This window comes from Podarcis tiliguerta (assembly GCF_965153285.1).
Source record: "Podarcis tiliguerta genome assembly, chromosome: 14".
NCBI classification, from domain to species: domain Eukaryota; kingdom Metazoa; phylum Chordata; class Lepidosauria; order Squamata; family Lacertidae; genus Podarcis; species Podarcis tiliguerta.
In genome coordinates this window covers 39,133,187-39,147,326 of record NC_139547.1, presented here as the reverse complement: position 1 = coordinate 39,147,326, position 14,140 = coordinate 39,133,187, and the positions used below count along the sequence as shown (strand labels likewise).

Genomic DNA, 14,140 nt, shown 5'->3' with positions numbered 1-14,140 from the left:
CCAGGCACTCCTGTCTTCTCCTTCATGGATCACTGCCTTGTCATGGCGAAGGGGCTTGAATAACTCAGAGAAGCTATGAGCTATGCCATGCAGGGCCACCCAAGATGGACAGGTTATAGTAGAGAGTTTTGACTAAACGTGATACACCTGGAGCGGGAACCGGCAAGCCACTCCAGTATCAGTGCCAAGAAAACTCTATGGAGTTTATACGCTAAACAGCAAAAAAGAAGAACCACCTAGCATTAAAATATTACAGCAACATCAAATAAGGGTGTTTCCAGATGGGGCCTTGATATTGCCAATGGGCCATTGGCAGCAGGGTTTGTTTGTTTAACAAATAAATCTGGATTAAATGGTGTCACATAAATTGGACATCGTGAGGAATACAGGAGTTCTGTGCATCCCAGAAAGTTGCACACACATGCTTGATTTCTGTGATTATGGTGGGTCAAAGAAAGCTGGAATACTGAAATCACTGTGATGTAGGATTGAGATGCCCTTCCTCCATGCCATCATTGGTTTGTGAGAGAGAGCACTATCAGCTCAGGGTGTGCCACAGGATGTTGTCTGGGCTGAATTTCTGAAACAGTCATCAGTGTGAAATGATACGAGCATTAAAGAGTAACGAGACCTTGCAATGCTTCTGTTAGATTTCACGTGAATACATCCACATTGATGTGTTGTTGTCTTTTCTCTTCTCCTGCTTATTCCTTCAGCTGACCCTCCTCGAGATCCTGTCTGAGAACAAGACAGAAGCATCCCTGAAGCTGGCTTGTGACCCAAATCTGAATCTCTTCTTTGTTTTCAGGGCTAGAAATAAGTTGCAAAGGTAAGAAGAGGTTGGCCTTGGCGTTTTACTCAGAGTAGGACCACTGAAATTAATGGACTTTGGTTGCTCCTGTGGGTCTATTCTGAGTTGGACTAGCGTTGGCTATAATCCAATGAAGTCCATCGTTATTTGACTTCCCAAAATTGTGGATTGCTGGCACTTACTGAGATAGAGAGGTTAGATGATGACTGTTATTTATTAAGCATTCATTCGGATTAGTTTGTGGAGAGGTTAGACGACGTTGCATCAAGCAAGAGTTATCCCAAACTTTCCAGTGTATTTTCCTATACTTTCCTTATCACACAAGGAAAGTGGGAGCAGCAGGTTTGTTGCACAAGAGCACCAAGCCAGCTGTATTTGCAAACCCTGAATTTGCTGGTTGAATCCCACCTGGTTGTGGTGACAGCCAAGAAGCACCTTCAGAGGGATAGCTAATCTCTTAACACAGAGCTTTCCAAACTTTTCATGTTGGTGACACACATTTTAGACAGGCATCATTTTGTGCGACACAGTAATTCAATTTTACTAGCAAACCAGAGGTTAAACCATGGGTAGGCAAACTAAGGCCCAGGGGCCGGATGCAGCCCAATCGCCTTCTAAATCCAACCTGCAGACGGTCTGGGAATCAACATGTTTTTACATGAGTAGAATGTGTCCTTTTATTTAAAATGCATCTCTGGGTTATTTGTGGGGCCTGCCTGGTGTTTTTACATGAGTGGAATGTGTCCTTTTATTTAAAATGCATCTCTGGGTTATTTGTGGGGTATGGGAATTTGTTCATTTTTTTTTTCAAAATATAGTGTGGCCCACCACAAGGTCTGAGGGACAGTGTACCGGCCCCCTGCTGAAAAAGTTTGCTGACCCCTGGGTTAAAGTAACCCTTTTCCAGTCTAGGGAGGAGCGTGGGGAGCAACTGTACAACACACCTACACACTGCAGCCGACACACTAAAGTGTCACGGCACACAGTTTGGAAAGCTCTGCCTTAGCACATCTGATTGAAGATTCTCTCTTTCTCCTCCAGTGAAGAATTGCATATCAGATGTCTCCAGAACCTGCCATTTCTCCTTCAGTATTTCCCCAGCGCGGCTGAAGTTTCCTCAAAGGTAAATTAACTCCAGTTAAGTCTCGTCCACCACAGATTTTGCTAACTGCATCTTACTGCAACTTACATTAGGAAAGGAATTGGGGGAGAGGAAAACTGCTGATATCACCACGCTGTTAATTCAAATCTATGGTGTGATCACAATTGGAATGCTGTGTTGCCTCACCTCAATATTATAGAGTTGGACAAGGTTCAGAAAAGGGCAGCCAAAATGACCAAGACAATTGAACTAATAATAATAAAATAAATAATAATAAAAATAAAATAATAATAATAAACCTTTATTGCCACTACACCACCTGTGTGCAGTGAAATTAAACGAGCCCCCCCCCCCTTACACTCAGTCTTGTTCGCGCTCTGTGTGCTACTACTGCCCTATGAAGAAAGGTTTCAGAATTTGCGACATTTTAGTTTAGAGAAAAGGTGACATGAGAGAAGTTTATACTATTATGAATGGTATGGAGGCTTTAATGGTATTAAAGCCATGGTTTTCCCAGTAGTGATGTATGGAAGTGAGAGCTGGACCATAAAGATGGCTGAGCACTGAAGAATTGATGCTTTTGAATTATGGTGCTGGAGGAGACTCTTGAGAGTCCCATGGACTGCAAGAAGATCAAACGCATCCATTCTTAAGGAAATTAGCCCTGAGTGCTCACTGGAAGGACAGATCGTGAAGCTGAGGCTCCAATACTTTGGCCACCTCATGAGAAGAGAAGACTCCCTGGAAAAGACCCTGATGTTGGGAAAGATGGAGGGCACAAGGAGAAGGGGACAACAGAGGACGAGATGGTTGGACAGTGTTCTCGAAGCTACGAACGTGAGTTTGACCAAACTGCAGGAGGCAGTGGAAGACAGAAGTGCCTGGCGTGCTCTGCTCCATGGGGTCACGAAGAGTCGGACACGACTAAACAACTAAACAACAACAACAATGGAGACAGAGAATAGGTTAAAAAAAAAATTCTCCCTCAAAACACTAGAACCTTTGGGCATCCAACGAAGCTAAATGTGTGAAGATTCAGGTCAGGCAAGAGAAAGTCATTTGCATAACACATGGTCTATACTAAGGAATTCACTCAGAGAAGGCAGTGATAGCCACCAGCTTCAATAAACGAGGATTAGAGAAGGCTGACATTAGCCATGATGAATATGTTCTGCTGCCACTGTCAGAGGCATTGGGCCTCTGAATGCCAATTGTGGGAACTGCAGGTGGGCAGAGCGGTGCTTCTCTCAGGTAAAACTTGCAGGCTTCCCACAGGCATCTGGTCAGCAGCTTTGAGAAAAGGATGCTAGACTAGATGGGCCATTGGCCTGATCCAGTAGGCTCATCTTTAAGTTCTCAGAGTGATGGCCAGGGCCTGATCATATAACAGATGATGCTGTCCTGTACCTGCTATAAAGGAAAATGAAAGAACAGATTGGGGATCTCCTGGGGACCTGTGAGTGGCAGCAAAGGGGTATGTGTGAAAGACTTTGGTCTTTCAAATTTCAGCAGTGCCCTGTCTGAGGCCAAAATTCAACAACCTCCCATCCATCTCTCGCCTTCCGTTCTGCACTTGTGTTGTTGTTGTTGTTTAGTCGTTTAGTCGTGTCCGACTCTTCGTGACCCCCTGGACCAGAGCACGCCAGGCACTCCTGTCTTCCACTGCCTCCCACAGCTTGGTCAAACTCATGCTGGTAGCTTCGAGAACACTATCCAACCATCTCGTCCTCTGTCGTCCCCTTCTCCTTGTGCCCTCCATCTTTCCCAACATCAGGGTCTTTTCCAGGGAGTCTTCTCTTCTCATGAGCTGGCCAAAGTATTGGAGCCTCAGCTTCAGGATCTGTCCTTCCCGTGAGCACTCAGGGCTGATTTCCTTCAGGATGGATCGGTTTGACCTTCTTGCAGTCCATGGGACTCTCAAGAGTCTCCTCCAGCACCATAATTCAAAAGCATCAATTCTTCGGTGCTCAGCCATCTTTATGGTCCAGCTCTCACTTCCATACATCACTACTGGGAAAACCATAGCTTTAACTATATGGACCTTTGTTGGCAAGGTGATGTACTATGCCATAATTGGAGGGCCCTGCAGTGCCGCCACCCCCAGCTCAGCACCCAAGGAAGGGGAACTGGTCGCACTGTCCTAAAATCACCTCTGGTGAAGAAATACATTGAGGAGAGGGCAAAGTCTTTTGCTGTTGTTGTTTAACTGTCCTCTGTAATTCCTTTAGATAAATTATTCTACCAAAGAAGCAGAAGGGAAAATTTCCATCCAGACGGAAAATAAGGATTTCCTTGTTTTGACAAAGTTAGCGTTTACTGGGAGGAACCACACACAAGTCCTTGAACTGATGCATAGTGTACCCCAGGTTGGTGGGACCACTTTTTAACATGTATTTTAATCCATGCAAACAAGGCAATGAGGAGGTGGCGAATAGCCGCTTTGAGGTTTCTGGGTGTACAACTCAGGAGTCTTGGCATGGTCGGCCAATCGGTGCCAAGGAAGGATAGAACTTGCTTTATGTACGCCACAACAGCAGCAAGAATACTTATCACAAAGTATTGGAAGACACAAGATGAAGGTGATGGACTACATGGAATTGGCGGAAATGACCGGCAGAATCCGAGACCAGGGAGAAGAGCTGGTGGAGGAAGATTGGAAGAAATTTAAAGACTATCTACAGAAATATTATAAAATTAATGAATGTTAGTATGATGTTGGATTGAGGTTAAAGGGTTATTAGTAATAATGTGGTGAAGGAATATGAAAAAATGGATGGTCAAAAGAGGAAAAACTAAAGGTATAATATACTAAGATAAAGATAAGGTTAAGGTAGAGGGAAGGGATTTGCTGACTAAATAACTGAACTGGAATACGGAGAGGGGAGGGGTGGGGAAGTCCGGGAAACAAGCAAATGCAAGAAATATTATGATAATTGAATTGTTTTTATTTGTTTTTACTTCTTTGTATTTTTCTTTTTCTTCTTTTATGTGAAAATCCTAATAAAAATATTATTAAAAAAAGGAGTCTTGGCATAACAAAGGATGTTGCACCTCTCTCCTTTTTTTTTTTTTTTCAGTTAGCAATCGTTCCAAGGCGTCTTGTTCTCACAACGGCTTACCAAAAAAGCAAAAGAACCCAAGCTTTGAGATGTGTTGCATTATGGGATGGCAAAGAAGCAAAACTCGCAGGCAGCTACACTGGAGTCTTCCCAAAGATATATGGAGGTCATGAAGTGCAGGGTAGGTTTCTATAAAACTCTGGGGCAAGCAATGATAAAAGGGAAATGGCTAAAGCTCAATGGGAGAGCACTCGGTTTAAGCAGAGCTTCCAAGGTTCAGTCTCTGCCTTCTCCTGTTAAAAGTATCCAAGTGGAATGGAGGTTAAAATCACTGGGGTTAGATGAGACGGCAAAGTTGGCACGTTTAATTACAGAAAAATCATTGTTGATATTTAGTAAAGATTAGAAACTCTTTATGGACTTTTTGCATGAAAAAGAAAAAGACCTTGTGATATCTGGGTTTGAGGACTGAAGAAAATATTGGTTTTTAGAAAGTAAAATAGTTGGGTGTTACCTCAGAGTGGATGTTTTGAATAATTTTCTGCCTATAGCTGATAGATGAGGAATCAAGAGTTCTCTTTTCTCTTTTTGCTTTTCTCCTCCCTTCCTTTTATCTTCTCCCCTTTTCGGTTTGTGTTTTCATTAGTTTTTTATCTTTGATATAATCTAAAAAGATATTGGGTATTTGATATTAAACTTTGTATATATATATATATTTGAAAGAAAAGCCCATGTTCAGAGAGACCTTTTCAAATCCAGCATCACTGGCCTCATTCAAAGGTTAGATACTGTGGATGTTCAACTTTGCCATCATGCATTTCCTGGACAGGTAAGAGTATGAAGATGATGTAGAAGTCATTCAAAGTTCTACCCCCAAATGAACTTAATTCACATTCGGTTCACCTGGTCATTATAGGGACTGCTTTAAGGTGCGGTTCAGAGATTTTTGAACTTCCTTAAATCCAACTGGTTTGTTCCAAGCACTGGGCGTCGTGTCTAACAGGAAGCGTGGCTTGTTTTTCATTTCAGTGGAGATCTGCCATCCTCTCTCAATCCCTTTTCCCCAGCGCTCCATGCTCCGCTTGCGTGTGGAGCACTCTGGACGTAGCCACAGAGACAACGTCATTATTGGTTGGGACGCAAAGGAACAGGTAACAGAAATGAGAGTTAGCTTTTCCATTCATAAAGTGCTGCACCCTTAGACCCTGCTCTGGAAAGCTATTGCCTCCTCAGTTATGGCCACCCACACTCCAAGTTCAGACAACATGGAAACACAGAATGCAGGTTTTTCATCCAGAAGGTTCCATGCTCATTCTCCAGCATCACCAGTTAAAACAGGGCTGAGGAACGTTTTCCAGCCCGAGGACCACCTAGCTGTCTAGACAACCTTCTGGGGGCCACATGCTGTTGGTGGGTGGGGCCAGAAGCAAAAATAGACAGAGCAAGGAATGTATAAATATTGCCCCTTGTACAATAGAGCAGCTTCTCCCTCTCTCTTCTCCATCCAGCAGACAAGGGACATGGTCATAGTTCCTTTGCACACATACCTGGCTCCTTCCCTTTGGTCGAGGGGCGGGACAAGGCTTAGTAATCACCTGCTGTTTCCACGATATAGCTTTAAACAGCCTTTCTGGCCTCATAAGCCCCTCTCCTGTCTAAACCTCCCAAAACTTCAACAATACAAAATTAGTTACCGTATTTTCCGGCATATAAGACGACTGGGCATATAAGATGACCCCCCAACTTTTCCAGTTAAAATATAGAGTTTTGGATATACTCTCCGTATAAGACTACCCCTCTTCCAACGCACACCAAACAAAAATTAAAAAAACCAGTCTCCAGTCCGGCTCGGAAATCTGCTCTGCTTCCCAGTGGCTGGGGGCTTCTGGGGCCAATTTTCAAGCATATTTCTGCTTCATCTAGAGAGCTTGGTGTCCTCTGATTTAATTTGCTGTCGTTTTATCCTTTGGCGGGGAGTTGCTGTAGGAGCTGCTGCTGTAGCCGGTGTATAAGACAACCCCCGACTTTTGAGAAGATTTTCCGGGGTTTAAAAGTAGTCTTATACGCCAGAAAATACAGTATCTTTTCCATTTGTATGTAAATCTAGACATTTTGTGTTTTATGTTGTAAATCACCCTGTGATCTTCGGATGAAGGGTGGTATGCTATTATTTTTAATAACATAACAAACTGTAATGGTTCTAGGGGTTGCTCGTGCGTAAGTTGCCGCCACTCCTGGCTAGGTTACCTGGTTGAACCCTTTCTGTCTGGACAGCCTCAAGTTTCGTGGCTGCCTCAGTCGCTGGCAGAATCCATCAGTGGGCGTTTCTTGAACCTCTTCCAGCATAAAAGCTGTTTGGCGCCCAGTCTTCTCCTACTCTCCCTGCGCGGAAGTCTTCTGTGCAGGGAGGGTGTGGACAGCAGAGTACCCGTACTCTCTCTGCTGGTCTCCGCCGAGGAGTCCTGGAGCCACCTCTCCGATTCCCCCATCTGCCCCCCTTCTCCACTGGTGTTACGCTGATTTCCTTCCCCAGTGGATGGGCTGCCTCTCTCCCTGCTGGGACCCTCTCCGGCATCCCTCTGGAGCCTTCTCTCCGCCTCCAGCTCCGATGGCAGTTCCCTGACACAAACCATAAACAATATAATTAAATATAACAACAATAATAGGAGAGATTGCTATTGCCACCACTTGTTTAAGCTCTGTTTCTGATTACGGCAACAGGTCTCTGTATCTTCTTCTCTCAAGTTTGGAAAAGAGCGTGTCTATTACTACGCTGCTGTGGCTCACCCTTTTAACTTCACTATCAATCACATGGAGGTTAGGTCTCTCACTGAAAGCAGAAGAGGCGCCTACAACCAGCAGGTAAATTGGCCGGATGGCTCACACAAAGCAATTAATGGTCCAATCCTATAGATAACTATCCAAAAATAAATCCTGTTCTGGAAACTGGTTATCAGAACGCAGCTGTGTGCTCCTGATAACGTATGGTATTTCCCCCCCAATTGAACTGGGTTGTGTAAAGCGGGGATGGGGAACATGTGGCCCTCCGAATCTTGCTGAATCACAACTCCCATAATCCCTGACTATCAGCCATGCTGGCTTGGATAGACAAGTTTCAGCTTCGGCAGCACATATACTAAAATTGGAACGATACAGAGAGGTTCCCATCCCCTGCAACAAGGGCTGGCACATGCATTACACTTAACTTTAAACCATGGTTTCCATATCCTGGGCTTGTTTGGAAGCTGCTAACCATAGTTTCCCACATAATGCTAAGGTATAGTTAGTTATGGCTTCCTGGCTTGTTCCCCCACTTGTACAAAGAGAAGTTACAGTGGTGCCCCGCAAGACGAATGCCTCGCAAGACGGAAAACCCGCTAGACGAAAGGGTTTTCTGTTTTGGAGGTGCTTCGCAAAACGAATTTCCTATGGGCTTGCTTCGCAAGACGAAAATGTCTTGCAAGTTCCTGCGATTTTTTTTCGCTCCCCACCCCCTTTTTCTAAGGCACTAAGCTGCTAATAGCCTTTTAGCAGCTAATCCGCTAATCTCTTAAGCCTTTAATAGCCGCTAATAGCCGCTAAACCACTAATAGCGCTAATCCGCTAATCCGCTAATAGGGTTGCTTCGCAAGACGAAAAAACCGCTAGACGAAGAGACTCGTGGAACGGATTCTTTTCGTCTTGCGAGGCACCACTGTATTTGCAAGGGAAAGAAGCTTGTTCATACCTGGGTATGATCATGTGAACACAGCCTGTCTTTCTATCCTGCTGTTTTCCAGAAGGTCAAAGCACCTTACATCCATTTCTCTAAATCAGGGGTAGGCATCCTAAGGTCCGTGGGCCAGATGTAGCCCAATTGCCTTCTCAATCCGGCCCACGGATGGTCTGGGAATCAGTGCGTTTTTACATGAGTAGAAGGTGTCCTTTTATTTAAAATGCATCTCTAGGTTATTTGTGGGGCCTGTCTGTTGTTTTTACATGAGTAGAACGTGTGCTTTTATTTAAAATGCATCTCTGGGTTCTTTGTGGGGCATAGGAATTTGTTCATTTCCAAAAAATATATATATAGTACGGCCCACCACATGGTCTGAGGGATGGTGGACTGGCCCACGGCTGAAAAAGGTTGCTGGCCCTGCTCTAAATGCTAATCACTTTGTCCCTTAGGTGTGGCTGGCTTGGGACGATGGGCAACCCGCCCACTTGAAATTTACATTTGGCGACAGGTCCCAGACCAACATCACTCTTTGGGATGCTTGTATCACAGCTTCCTCTAGCCAGGTACAAATGTTTCTATTGGCATTTTCAATTAATATTTTAGGCCGTCTGTGGCAAACCGCTTAGAGGTCCTTTGTTCCAGAAAGTGGTACAGTGGTACCCCGCAAGACGAATGCCTCAGAAGACAAAAAACTCGAAAGACGAAAGGGTTTTTCGTTTTCTGAGGTGCTTCGCAAGACGGATTTTCCTAAGGGCTTGCTTTGCTAGATGAAACGGCCCTGCCTCTCGTGTCATGGTGACGGTCACTGCACGCACGCACGCTCGCTTCCCCGCTCCTCCGGCTCCCTCCCACCTTCCGGCTGACGGCTCCTCCGGCTCCCTCCCACCTTCCGGTTAGTGCCTCGCGCCGCTGCCCACCCCCCTCGCGCGCTCCCCTCAGAGAGCCGTTGCCGCCAGCGCCTCCCTCTCCCTGGAGTCGCGCTCCTGAGCCCTGCCGCCCTCCAGCAGCCACGTCGCACGGTGGCCACAACGCGCGGGTGAGTCTGAGGTACCGGCTGCGGCAGCTGTCCTGCTTCTCCCCGCCCCTCCCCGCCATTGTCAGTGTTTAAATGCAGTGGTGCTTCGCAAGACGAAAAAACTCGTACAACGAAAAAACTCACGGAACGAATTAATTTCGTCTTGCGAGGCACCACTGTATGTGCATATATTTTTTTTGTTATATAAAAGACTGCATTGCATCATTGCAGCTATGCCACCGAAAGTGAACATAGATCATTGGAAGCTGCCTCATACCCCAGTTCACCATTGGTTCATCCAACTCATTGTTGTCTGCACTGACTGGCAGCAGCTCTCCAGAGTTTCAGGGAGACGTATCTCTCAGTGCCACCTGGAGGGGCCGGGGATTGAACCTGGGATCTTCTGCAGGCAAACAGGTGCCCTGCCCCTGAACCACACATCTTCTCCAAAGTAATAACCAATGTTTCTCATTCATAATTTCTGCAGCTTCAGAAGGTTCTAAGCCTTGCAAGTCTCCAGGCCTGTGGGTCCCTCGAGCAGACAGCAGCCTTGTTGAGTCAGCACTTGGACCTGAAGTGGGATGGCAGAAAAATTGTGCAGAATCTGACATATGAGGTGGAATCTTCATTATTCTGTTGCATGAAACTGAGTACTGGTTTTGGGGGGACAGGAGGCGGGCAGGTGTGGAGGACTCCCTGGTCCTGAATGGGGTAACTGTGCCCCTGAAGGACCAGGTGCACAGCCTGAGAATCATTTTGGACTCACAGCTGTCCATGGAGGTGCAGGTCAATTCTGTGTCCAGGGCAGCTGTGTGCCCGCTCCTTCTGGTACGCAGGCTGAGACCCTCCCTGCCGTAGACTGTCTTGCCAGAGTGGTGCATGCTCTAGTTATCTCCCTCTTGGATTACTGCAATGCGCTCTACGTGGGACTACCTTTGAAGGTGACTAGGAAACTACAATTAATCCAGAATGCAGCAGCTAGACTGCTGACTGGGAGTGGCCGCCGAAACCATATAACACCGGTCCTGAAAAACCTACATTGACTCCCAGTACATTCCTGAGCACAATTCAAAGCTTTAAAGTCCTAAACGGCCTCGGCCCAGTATATCTGAAGGAGCGTCTCCGCCTTCATCGTTCAGCCCAGACACTGAGGTTCAGCTCCGAGGGCCTTCTGGCGGTTCCCTCACTGCTAGAAGTGAGGTTACAGGGAACCAGGCAGAGGGCCTTCTTGGTAGTGGCGCCTGCCCTGTGGAACACCCTCCCATCAGATGTCAAGGAAATAAACAACTATCTGACTTTTAGAAGACATCTGAAGGCAACTCTGTTTAGGGAAGTTTTTAATGTTTGATGTTTTATTGTGGTTTTTAATATTTTGTTGGGAGCTGCCCAGATGGGTGGGGTATAAATAAATTGTTGTTGTTGTTGTTGTTGTTGTTGTTGTTACATCACTTGGAGAAAATTGCTTTCATGAACAAGGCTGGGGTAGGGCAGGATTTGCTTTTTGACATATTTCATGGCCCTTGAGCCTGTTATGCTAGCTATTTATTTATTTATTTATTTATTCTTGTTGCTGATGGTGCTGAATGTTTTCCATAAGATCTGTAGGCTTGTGCCCATGGCTTCCGCCAAATAATCCTGGGAACTGGAGCTTCCCCCTCACAGAGCTACAATTCTCAGCACCCTCAACAAACTACAGCTCCCATGATTCTTTTTAATATATATATATATTTATTAGAGGTTTGGAAATTACAGAAAAAAGAAAAAGAAAGAAAAAGAAACAATATAAATTTAACAAAACATACATTACAGTTACAATAAAAAAAAATACAACAATACAAAAAAGAAGAAAAAAAGAGAAAAATGAAAAAAAAAACCAATACATTAAACACACACATCCAATATTCCATATCTTTACCTTTCATTAACTTGGTTCATCGACCTCTTCACACCTCCCTTTTTTGTATTCTATTTCAATTAACTATTTCAGCAAATTCTTTCCATCTTACTCAATTTTTGTTGTATAATTTATCTTAACAGTCTAACCTTAAATTTTTCATTTTATCCCGTTATCAATCCACTTTTACTTACGTCTTTATTACATTTCTGCTAAAATCATATAACTTCATTCCAGCATCCTTCTAACATTCATTAATTTTACAATGTTTTTGTAGATAGGCTTTAATTTTTTTCCAATCTTCTTCCACCGACTCTTCTCCCTGGTCTCGGATTCTGCCAGTCATTTCCGCCAGTTCCATGTAATCCATCAACTTCATCTGCCATTCTTCCCTGGTGGGTAGATCTTGTGTCTTATAGCTCCCATGATTCTTTGGGAAGTTTTTAATATTTAATGCTGTATTGTTTTTAACACTTGATTGGGAGCCACCCAGAGTGGCTGGGGAAACTCAGCCAGATGGGCAGGGTATAAATAATAAATTATTATTAATTATTATTATATTATGTGTGATCTGCCTGAATTGGCTGGGATGTGACTGAATCTCACCCCAAAACAGTGACAGTTTGGGAGCACCCTTAGGAGCCATTATTAAACAACTTGTGAGTCGTACTCATCAGTGACTGCAGACATCAGAAATGCAGGCACGTTTTGAGCTCCTGTTCTATTTTCCCTTTTTAAAAAAATGCAGAAAAGCAAGTCATTGCACCTGGATAAAATTCAGGTGGAAGCCATTTTGGAAAACATCTTTTCGACTCCATGTTCCAGTCAGCATATCTTGGGGGAAATTGAAACAGACTACTCAGCTTGGCTTCGTCATTTTGCGAGCCTCAGAACCTGCGATCTCCCGGAGGTAAGTGATGCGTTGCCGTTGCTCTCAAATACAAACAGGGTTATCCTGTGCCTGCCTACTCAGAACGAAGCCCCGCTGAAATGAACGGGGCTTCCTTCTGAACAAACATGCATAGGACTTCAGTGACATGTTCATGCCTCTGCTTTGCAGAGAACAACCCTCTATCAATCTGAAAGCATCCTATGTTATTAGAGGGGCAGTCAGGTCCGAGTCCGGCTTAAAAGATAAAGAATCCCAGAATCATTGGAAGGGACCCACGAGGGTCATCTAGGCAGGATATTTCGAAACTGGCATCTATACATAACAATTACCATATGCAATTTTTATGCAAACCTTTTGCGGGGTGCATTTCCTCTTTGGGGGCACCCTGCCTGTCAAGACTTGGAAGCAGTGTCAAAGAGGTATCATTCCTACCCACTGTGACACATGTCTATTCCCCCACCACCACCTTTACTTTACTCTGTCTCTGGTAATTCCACCCACTCTTGTTTTCCTAGGCAATTGCACTCTCTGGGAAGCACCAGCTAAACAAGGGAGGTTTTCTCTGGCGATCAGAAGGCAAACTCAGCCTTGCTGGCAGCGAGGGGTCCATCACGGCCGCCTTAAGAAATCGTAGCACAGCCGAAGAGAGGAACTATTCGACAGAGTTTTCAGTGAGTTGTACAATATGTGACTTGGGCCCAGGCTACCTGAGATATCTTATCTCCTTATACAAACCTGCCCGGGTGCTAAGACCCTCATGGGAGCAACTTCTCTCAGGCCTGTTGACAGTACTACCCAGGACAGGATGGGGTTGTGCAGGGTTGTTAAGGCAGCAGAGAGCATTGTTGGCTGCCCACTCTCCACCTTAGAGCAGATTTATGCCACAAGGTGCCATAGGAAGGCACTGGACATAGTAAAAGATCCATCGCATCCTGGTCACTGTCTCTTCGAGCTCTTGCCGTCGGGACGGAGATACAGGACGATGAAGACAAGAACGAGCCGTCTTAAGAACAGCTTCTTCTCCAGAGTGATCTCGGCCCTGAATGGGAAGCCCAGACTTTGAAAATCATCTAATCTCCCTTGCTGTATTTTACTATATTTTTTAATTAGTGTTTTTATGGAGCAGCCAAGTAATTTCGTTGTCCCCGAAGGGGGCAAAGACAATAAAATTATTATTATTATTATTATTATTATTATTATTATTATTATTATTATTATCAGAGCCAAGGTTGGTGATGACACCAAAGGAAGCCTTTTCTGTGGCAGCTCCCATATTGTGGAATTCTCTCCCAAGAGACTGGCTCCCTCTTTGCTATTTCCTGTTTAGGCAGGCCTTCAGAAACTAAGGCACAGACCACAAAAAACAGTGACAATTTGTTGTTGACAAAGGACAGCTGGACATATAAAGGGCCCCCATTACCTTCAGTAACTTAGGGCCTCATCAAACCTAAATCCGGCCCTGCCCTGGACTGAATATCCCTTCAGTCTGATGCAGCAGGCACTTAAGTGCCAATGGCAGGCGAAGGGTTAAGCACTCTCTCATTTCCCTGACCTTCCTTTAATGCAAATTTCCCCCTCCCAACAGAACAGTTGCAAGAGAAAGGACTGCCTGGGCTTTCTTGCACACCCCTGCTACGTGACATGCAATTTGC

The 14,140-nt window shown here is 44.9% G+C and overlaps 1 protein-coding gene across 1 annotated transcript in view; it reads left to right on the top strand.

Moving 5' to 3' along the window:
* LOC310664314 (uncharacterized protein) overlaps window positions 1–14,140 on the top strand; it is a 110,597-nt gene that overhangs the window by 81,786 nt on the left and 14,671 nt on the right. The window contains exons 51-60 of the mRNA XM_083413272.1: window positions 717–829; window positions 1,853–1,934; window positions 4,142–4,279; window positions 4,991–5,153; window positions 6,002–6,123; window positions 7,694–7,834; window positions 9,137–9,250; window positions 10,190–10,318; window positions 12,345–12,506; window positions 13,004–13,159. Coding sequence (XP_083269398.1) covers window positions 717–829; window positions 1,853–1,934; window positions 4,142–4,279; window positions 4,991–5,153; window positions 6,002–6,123; window positions 7,694–7,834; window positions 9,137–9,250; window positions 10,190–10,318; window positions 12,345–12,506; window positions 13,004–13,159 — 1,320 coding nt within the window. The remainder of the gene's footprint in view (window positions 1–716; window positions 830–1,852; window positions 1,935–4,141; window positions 4,280–4,990; window positions 5,154–6,001; window positions 6,124–7,693; window positions 7,835–9,136; window positions 9,251–10,189; window positions 10,319–12,344; window positions 12,507–13,003; window positions 13,160–14,140) is intronic.